Source organism: Calidris pugnax, unplaced genomic scaffold (assembly GCF_001431845.1).
Source record: "Calidris pugnax isolate Ruff unplaced genomic scaffold, ASM143184v1 scaffold140, whole genome shotgun sequence".
NCBI classification, from domain to species: domain Eukaryota; kingdom Metazoa; phylum Chordata; class Aves; order Charadriiformes; family Scolopacidae; genus Calidris; species Calidris pugnax.
Window position 1 is genome coordinate 550,675 of NW_015090896.1, and position 9,391 is coordinate 560,065.

Here is a 9,391-nt window from a genome sequence, read left to right on the forward strand (position 1 = left end):
GGGGTCAGCCCGGAGAAGAGAAGGCTCCAGGGAGACCTTGGAGCCCCTTCCAGTCCCTCAAGGGGCTCCAGGAAAGCTGGGGAGGGACTCTGGATGAGGGAGGGGAGCCCTAGGAGGAGGAGGAAGGGTTTTAAACTGGAAAAGGAGAGATTGAGATGAGATCTTGGGAAGAACGTCTTTGCTGTGAGGGTGGTGAGAGCCTGACCCAGAGAAGCTGTGGCTGCTCCATCCCTGGAGGGGTTCAGAAGCAGGTTTGAGGGGGCTTGGAGCAACCTGGTGTGGTGGGAGGTGTCCCTGCCCAGGGCAGGGGGTTGGAACTGGATGATCTTGAAAGTCCCTTACAACCCAAGCCATTCTGTGACTCTGTCCCCATCGTGCAGGGTGGCTGAGCTGCCAGGGTGGTCTCGGAGAAGCGCCACACACACCACCATCTCAGGAGTGTCAGGGCACACGCAGGCGGGGGGTGGGAGCTCTGAATTTTTGGCCTTTTCCATGAGCGCACCTGGACTGAGCCCCTCAGGCCCCTCCCTGCCCCCCCGGGGCTTCACCCCAGGCAGGTTCCGTGCCCAAAGTGCGGCTGCCGGCGGACACCGGGGCGCTTGGGCAAGGGGAACTCCGCGACTCTGGCCCTGCTCGCCCCGGGGCTACCGCCATTGCCCGCCCCAAGGCCACGCCCCCTTCCCCACGGCCCTGCCTTCTGCCCGCCCCAAGGCCACGCCCCTTCCCATCTGAGGCCACGCCCCCACTCCTAAGCTCCGCCCCTTGCCTCCTCCACCAATAGACTCTGCGCTGCTGCCCGCCCCGTAGCTCCGCCCTCTCCACTCTCCCCGCCCTCACCCCGCCCCTTTCCCCCGCCCCCGCGCCGGTTCTCTTCTCCCATTGGTTTCCCTCCGGCAAGGCCATGCCCCCTTCGCACAGTCCCCCTCATCCCGTCCCCTCCCCGCTCCCGTGAATCCCGCGGGAGGGGGCGGAACGGTCGCTGCGGGGCTACGGGCAGCGCCGGGCGCTTTTACCACAAGGCCGTTTCCGGTAAGGGCGGGGCGCTGATTGGGTCTGCTCGGTCACGTGAGCCGCCCCCTTTCTTCAACATCCGGGGAAGGGCGGACTTCCGGCCCGGTACGGCTCTGCCGGGCGCCTGTGAGGAGGCGGCGGGGCCCGCGGGGCAGCTCGGCTCGAACCGGGGATCCCTTCCCCCGCTGGGCCCCACTGTGTCAAGCACCGGGGGTCTCCCCTCACTCCACCTCCCTCCCCCCCTCAATTTTGGGAACGGGGCCCTGTGGCGGCACCGGCCTCCTCAGAGCCAGTATCCCCCCGCTGCTCCCCGGTATCGGCCTGGCTCTCCCCGGCATCACCGTCGGGTTTTAACCCCCCACCGGCCTTCGGAGGCTTTGTCCGCCGGTTGTAGGCCGCCCCCGTGTCCCCCGTCCCCTGAAGTTACCCCCAACCCTCCCTCCGCGTCTGTCGGTGAAGGCCTCCCCGGGGCCCTGCCCGCTCGCCCGGAGGGAGGATGGAGTTCGCGGAGCTGATCAAGACCCCCCGAGCGGACAATGTGGCCCTGCACCGCCCTTTCTACCCGGCCGTGGAGGGGACCCTGTGTCTGACCGGCCACCATCTCATCTTCTCGTCGCGGCGTCAGGATAACGCCGAGGAGCTGTGGCTGCTGCACTCCAACATCGACTCTATTGAAAAGAGGTGGGTTCCGGAGGCGGTGAGGGGTCTGGAGCACAAGTCTTGTGAGGAGCGGCTGAGGGAGCTGGGGGTGTTCAGCCTGGAGAAAAGGAGGCTGAGGGGAGACCTTCTCACTCTCTCCAACTCCCTGAAAGGAGGGTGTAGCCAGGGGGGGTCAGTCTCTTCTCCCAAGGAACAGGTGATGGGACAGGAGGAAACAGCCTCAAGTTGTGCCAGGGGAGGTTTAGGATGGATATTAGGAAAATTTCTCCACCAAAAGGGTTGTCAAGCCTTGGAAGAGGTTGCCCAGGGCAGTGGTGGAGTCCCCATCCCTGGAGGTATTTAAAAGCCGGGCAGACGTCGTGCTGAGGGACATGGGTCAGTGATGAGTTTTGTCAGTGTTGGGTTGATGGTTGGACTTGATGATCTGCAAGATCTCTTCCAACCCAGCAATTCCACAATTCTACTTTCCCTGCCTCGCTGCATCTAATCGTTTGTGTCTCATTATGGGTTGAAACAGCGGTTGTTAAGACTGGTTTTCACTTCGACTGTCTCAAATCCAGGTCTGGAAAGGAAAATAATCAATAAGTCGCGATGGTAGAATATTGGCAATAGTAGCTTAAGTCTTATTCTGCTTGGATATTGATATTGGACTGTTGAACCCTGAGGGTTTGTTTTTTGGTCATATATAGAGTCAGAATATTCCTGCCTGTGGTCGGGGTGTTGGAATTGGATGATCTTTAAGGTCCCTTCCAACCCAAACCATTCTATGATTCTGTGTTTCAACACCTTTGTCAAGAGTAGTCTGTGATAATTGTTCAGCGAATCTCACCAGTAGCTCTGGAAACACTTTATAAAGGTTCATCTTTACCACTGTGGAGTGGAGATGGAAGCTGAGGCACTTGATGAAGTGATTTGCCTTGGATCAGCCACCAAAACTGATGGCAGAAATGGATTCCAGACTTTCTCAGGCCCAGATCAGTCTCTTGCTGCTCGACAGCATCATCCCTTTATTGTCTCCATCCCCCCGACTGCTTATGGAAATCAATAATGCTTTAACATCATACTCCTTGTGGGAAGGATGTGGTGAAGCTGAGTTGTCGCTGCAGCTCTCCATTTTGTTCTTGTCCATCCCCTTTTCTTACAGGGACTTCAGAGATAAATCTTCTTCTCTCTGCTTTTCATGCACCTTTGCCCCATCGTTTGCTTCCCTCATCGAGTGGCCATCCCATCTCACCTGGTCACTGGCTTCTGCTTCCTCACCTTGGTCCTTTTTTCAGTTTCCTCCTAATATTTTATTTTTTTTTTTTAATTATAAAGTCACTCCCCTGTTTTCCTTGCTTTTTAGGGAAATCTGGAGGAATAGATTTCCTTTCTGCCAGAAAGACTGGAAAAATCAAGCAGCAGCAATTAAAAATACCAGATTGCTTCGGAATGTGGGACTGGGTGAAGTACTGGATGCTGATTAAGAGTCTTCCCGTGTTCCTAATTTTCTCCCAGCATTTCTGAGAAAGGCAGCGTCTTGGCCTGGGGGTGGAGAGGGGAACAGAGTGGTGGAAACCTGAGGAAATCTGTTGCCATCTTAATACAGGAACAGATTTCAGGGTGGTTTGGCCTTGGGTGCTGCACCTGGGGAGGAATAACCCCCTGCACTGGTACAGGTTGGGGGCTGAGCTGCTGAAGAGCAGCTCTGAGGAGAAAGACCTGGGAGTCCTGGTGGACAACAGGATCCCCAGGAGCCAGCAATGGGCCCTTGTGGCCAAGAAGGCCAATGGCATCCTGGGGGGCATCAGGAAGAGTGTGACCAGCAGGTCAAGAGAGGTCATCCTGCCCCTTTACTCTGCCCTGGGGAGGCCCCATCTGGAGCACTGGGTCCAGTTCTGGGCTCCCCAGTTCCAGAAGGACAGGGAACTGCTGGAGAGGGGACAGCAGAGGCTACAAAGATGATGAGGGGCCTGGAGCATCTCTCTGCTGAGGAGAGGCTGAGGGACTTGGGTCTTTTTGGTCTGGAGAAGAGAAGGCTGAGGGGGGATCTGATCAACACCTATAAATACTTCCAAGGGTGGGTGTCAGGAGGATGGGGCCAGTCTTTTTCCAGTGGTGCCCAGGGACAGGACAAGAGGAAATGGGCACAAACTTGTAAATAGGAAGTTCCATCTCAATATGAGGAGGAACTTCTTTCTTGTGAGGGTGGCAGAGCCCTGGAAGAGGCTGCCCAGGGAGGTGGTGGAGTCTCCTTCTCTGGAGACATTCAAACCCCACCTGGACATGTTTCTGTGCAACCTGCTCTGGCAGGGGGTTGGACTAGATGATCTCCAGAGGTCCCTTCCAACCCTGTATCATTCTGTGATTCTGTGGTCTTATCTTCCTTCCTGCTTGTACTAAAAAATGATTTGAAAATGATTATAGGCAAGCCTTTCTTTCTTTATTATTTTCATGAGCTTAGTTGCAATTACAGTGTAAGTTAATACCAAATGAGCAAGGAATGTCTTAAATTATGGCGAGGGAGTAGCGTGTTGCTGTGATTTCTAACAGATACAGCTACAACTCACAGCCCTGATTGCCAGCCCTGGTTTCTAGAAGGTCTCAGGGAGGGAGATGTCTACTCCAGAGAGCAGCTTTGTGTGTACATAACTGCAGTGAAACTTTGCCGTATAAAAAGCTAAGAGTATATCCTCTGTGCTGGAGAAAATGCAATAACAAAGCTCTTAAGCCAAAAAAAAGGTTGTAGAAAGGTCCAGTTTGGCACTGCTTCAGGTTATTAGTGCCCAACAGCTGTGACGTTTTGCTAGGTTCATTAAAAAAATCTTTTCTCCCAAAAGATGAGCGTCTTTTATACAAATCAGTGTATTCCCTAATTACCACGTCCTCATCAAACCGCTTCTTGAATTTTTGTAGCCTTTTAAAGCAGCTTATATACGACCCGTAGGGTTTGTTGAGAAGCTGAAGGGTCTCTAGGGATCTTCTATATTTTTTTAATCTTAAAGAAACGTGGGAAGGATGTGCAGCCCCAGTGATGTGTAGCTGAGCTGTGTTACTACGTTGGGGACATTTTTTTTATCTTAAAGAAACATGGGAAGGACGTGCAGCCCCGGCGATGTGTTGTAGCTGAGCTGTGTTACTACGTTGGGGACCTGTGAAATAGCGCGGCAACGAGGGCAACCGACGCACAGTCTGGCTCTGCTGGAGTTGCAGAACTCGGTCAAAAAGCCCATAGTTCCTCCTCCAGCACTGTCCAAGTGTTAATTAGTTCTGCGTGTTAACCTCTATCTGCACAGAAGAAATAATTAATGGCCTTTCAGATGTAATAAGAATTCTAAAATAAATAACGGGCAGCTCTTGTAGCGCAGGTGAAGGAACCCAAAGCTCAACGTGTCTCCTCTTGGAGCGTGCGTGGTCTGAGTGAGGGTGAGGCCACCAGGGGCTCAAATTTGGTCCTTCAGGTCTTGCTTCTGCTTCTTGCATCATCTTAGGCTGCCACAAGCACTCCTGCAGCTCATGAGGAGCTTCAGATGCTTTTCCTTAGTTCACTGCTTTCTGAACTAAAATCCACATCATTTTTGTGGACACTAGCAGCAAATTAATATGAAGAAAACACTCTATTTCTGTTCAGACACCATCCTTCTTTCAGGAACATAAAGGAGACTGGAGAGGGCGTCTGTGAGCTCTGGTTGTTTTCTAACGTAGAGCTTTTTCTGGGTTGATTTGTGTCTGAACCAGCGGTGATAAAACCTTAACTCCTCTGAAGTCTGCAGAGCACATCGCTCCGTGGCATGGAAAGTTGCAGAAACCAAACTTTCTTATTTAAGACAAGGGAGTGTAATGTAGCCAGACTGAAATGTTATTTTAAAAATTAATTTAAACTCTTTTTTAAAAAAAAAATCTCATGGTTTGGGCTGGGCTGGGCACAAAAACATAAGACAGATGATCTCTTACCTCTCTCTCCTTTCAGATTAGAGGAGAGAAAATGGGTGGAAAAACAAACTAAATTGCTTTAAAGAGTGATTAAGAGTCTCAAGCTCTGCCACCCAGGACACAATCCTCAAAGTTTCAGCACGTTACTGCAATGCTGAAATTTCCAGTACTATCAGAAAATACCTGGAAACACCTTTTCTTTCTCATGTTTTAAAGAAAAACTGGAAAACCTTCTCTTTATCTTATATACTTTCACTCGCTGCCGTATCACAAAGATGGAATTAAAAAACAATAGCAGACCACAACTTGCAAATGCCAAATAAAGAGGTGGTTTTGTTTGTTTATTATTTTCAAAAGCTGATATTGCAGGCTAATAATTGCTACTAATAATGGAATTTTGTCTTTTAGGCGTATGTTGTGGGAAGAGCTATAAGTCCTCATCACACCTTAGAGGGTCCTGTTCTTAAGAGACTCTTTCTCCGTGTCTTGCTGTAGGTTTGTGGGCTCGTTGGGTACCATCATCATAAAATGCAAAGATCTGCGAATTATTCAGCTGGATATACCTGGAATGGAAGAGTGTTTGAACATTGCGAGCTCGATTGAGGTAAGAATTCATAATGGTAAACAGCACTGAAGTTCTCAGATCTTGATCTGACCTTGACCTCCACAGCTTTTCTTTCTCAGATAGGAGGGTTTTCATTGATGTTCTGGAAGGCAAATGAGAATCGTGGGATATATTTCCTTTCAATTATTGTAATATTGCTTGCAAAATAAATTCAAAAATAAAAAAGAAACCCAGCCAAAGAACACCACAACCCTGTTTTTCTTGATCAAGTAGCTTGCCATAGCATTTAGGAAAACAAAGCTCAGCTTCATTGAGGCAAATCCAAATCAGAGTGAGTTTCATGTGCCTCAAACAACATTGAGTGGCTTCTTGAGTTTAAGCTCTGCTGTTAATAATCAGGTACATGCCATGTAGGATGTGTTCTATTAGTTGTACCTGTTCAGTGTGTGTCTTTATTTGTGCTACTGTTTTTTTTTTACGTGTGTTAAACTCTCCTGCAGGTGACTTAGTGTTTCAAGCTTCACGGCTGTGTACTTTTTGAGTGCGTTAAGTTTGCATCACCGATATCAGAGGAAAACACTCTTTGCTGTATGTTTTTTGGAATCAAGTAGTAGTTTGACTAAATTTAGCAGCTGTTTATTCCTCTTGCCCTACGCAGGCACTTTCCACCCTGGATTCAGTCACTCTCATGTATCCCTTCTTCTACCGGCCCATGTTTGAAATCGTTGAGGACGGCTGGCGCTCTTTTATGCCCGACCAAGAGTTTGAGCTCCTCAGTTCTGTGGTGAGTTGGACCTTAAGGATTTGCACAGGCGCTCGGATATTACTTGTGCAAGGGGTTTGTGGAGTTTTTCACCCAGTAGAGTCTAGACTGGAAATCCTGGGTGATTAAAAACAAGCTGCTCCGTGCCTGAAAAATGAGTGGTGTTTAAACACTCTGTAAACAATCAGGCATTTCTGTTTGTGTTAAAGATTCCTATTTAGCACTTGTGTTTCACCTTCTACAAAAGGAGTTTTGAGGGCTATTTAAAAGTTCCCTGGGAGGACATGAAGGTAGGAAATGTGTTTGTTTTTTTTTTTTTCCTTTGAGGATGGTTCTCCTTATTGTGAGAACAAATTTAAGACCTTTGGCTTGGGTTTCTTCTACTCAACTTTGCGTCTGAAGTGGGATGAATCTTTGTCAACTCCTCAATTGAAATGAGGCTTTTTAAAAAAAAAAAGCTAAGAATTTCTTAGCTCTTTAAGAAGATGACAGTAGATAAAGATCTACTGTCTTGGAAATATTGGGAGGTTTTAGAGAGCAGGAAACTCCCAGTCTTATTCTTCCAGGTGCTGTGAGCACATGTTGATATAATCTTGGTACCTGCAGGGTACAAATAGTTCTTGTGGCATTGCCTCTTGTATCTGGTAGTCAAACTTCATTTTAGGATGAAATTAAATGAATTTAATATAGTGGGAACTGTCTGGGTTGGTCTGCATGTTTTACTAGTGCTTTGGGTTGGCATCTCTGTGTTCCAGGTCTTTGTTTCACATTAAATATGAGCACTTGCTGCATCATCTTTGGTTTCTGAGACTGCATCCATTAGTACAGCATCAAAGAACATTGATTTTTTTTTTTTTCCCTTTTATCTGCAACCCAGCTTGTCTGCAGCATTTATCACTTCCTGTTGATGACTAACAATGGAATAATATGATAAGCTTGACCAGATTAACATGACGAAATCACTAGAAAATTAAAGGAGTTCGGAGAGATTTCTATTTTTGTCTTATAATTAGAGTACTCTCACACGTCCTGTCCTCATCTGCTGTCAAAGGACATACAAACTGACCAGTTATAATAACTAGCACCACAGTTTTGGTTCTAATTTCAGCTGGGGAAGTCAGACATGATCAGAGTGTTCTCCTGTTTGGAGGGAAAGCAGCAGATGCTTTCCTGGCTCAGCAGAGGATTTGATGAGAATCAGAAGGGCAGGAGCTGAAGCGTTCCCTGGTGAGAAGGGAGGAGTTGGGAGAGCAGGATTGGAGGCAGACGAAGGAAATGGGAGCTTGATGAAGGATTGCAGGAGATGGTTCAGCTTCTGTTCACGTTCTGCTTTCTGTGTGGAGCTGAAATCCTTTTGGATTTCGGGGATCAAATCACCTCTGATGGTTGTATTTGCCAGAGTGATACAGGTGCTAACATGGATCCACTGATAAGCTGGTTTGTTTTTTCTTTGCATTCATAAATTTATGAATCTCTTGGCTTTCTGAACATGTGCTCCTTGGAAGTTTAAGCTTAAAACCTTAATTACTTTATAGCACTATGTTTCAAAGGCAATAATCAATTTCTTTAAAATACGCACATCTAACAGCGGTTGATTGGCTTTTAACCCAATACTTCAGATATAACTCCTTTTTAAGAAAATGGTGACAAAAGCCACGTTCAAAGGATTTATGCTTCCTCGCCAACAGAGAAAGATACTGTTGACCAAATATTTCTTGTTCTGTAACTAAATTTTCTTATGTGACAGGCTAGAACAAGTAAATGGCTGATTTACTTTTTTTCTCCTCCCATAAATCAAATGAGTGGAATTCAGGTGACCTCCCTCCCCGTTAAATCATCTGTCTGCATCTGTTATGCCTCACCTTCCCCAATATGGTAACAACTTGTCAAAAACTGCAGTTCCCCCCGCACTGTAGCTTTTTTTAATGTATTAACTCCACATTTGTCTGCTACAGGAGAGTTGTTTTAAAACTCTGACACTTTTGGTAATGGCAAAGTAAAACTATCAAAATTAAGATTTAAAAAAAAAAGTTAGGTAACACATTAAAAATTTTGATACATTATGGTATTTTACTGTATAATAATAATTTCTCAGCTCTGGGATCAGGGAGGCTGCTGTATTACCATAATATTCTTTTATTTAGTCCATTAAGGTGTTACGGGAAGAACTATTAGACCTTAAAGATGCTACAGAAAAATGTATGAATGGAGTAGAAGATGCTGGGAGGGCTGGAGCATTTCACACTGTTTTGTGGAAAAACGACCTCTCTTAGCAATTACAAGTTTTGGGAGGAAGGATAACTATTGTTTTCACAGAATCACAGAATCTTCTAGGTTGGAAGGGACCTTAAAGATCATCTTGTCCAACCGTCAACCCAACTGACAAAAATAGACACCCACACAACAAACAAGGAGCATCATCACTAAACCATACCTCCCAGCACTACATCAACCCCTCTTTTGAACACCTCCAGGGATGG

General features: G+C 47.3%; 1 protein-coding gene across 1 annotated transcript in view; it reads left to right on the forward strand.

The window, feature by feature from the left end:
* Positions 1 to 1,104: 1,104 nt before the first annotated feature.
* MTMR9 (myotubularin related protein 9) overlaps positions 1,105 to 9,391 on the forward strand; it is a 28,781-nt gene continuing 20,494 nt past the window's right edge. Inside the window, exons 1-3 of the mRNA XM_014948395.1 lie at positions 1,105 to 1,692; positions 6,079 to 6,187; positions 6,807 to 6,932. Coding sequence (XP_014803881.1) covers positions 1,508 to 1,692; positions 6,079 to 6,187; positions 6,807 to 6,932 — 420 coding nt within the window. The 5' untranslated portion in view covers positions 1,105 to 1,507. The remainder of the gene's footprint in view (positions 1,693 to 6,078; positions 6,188 to 6,806; positions 6,933 to 9,391) is intronic.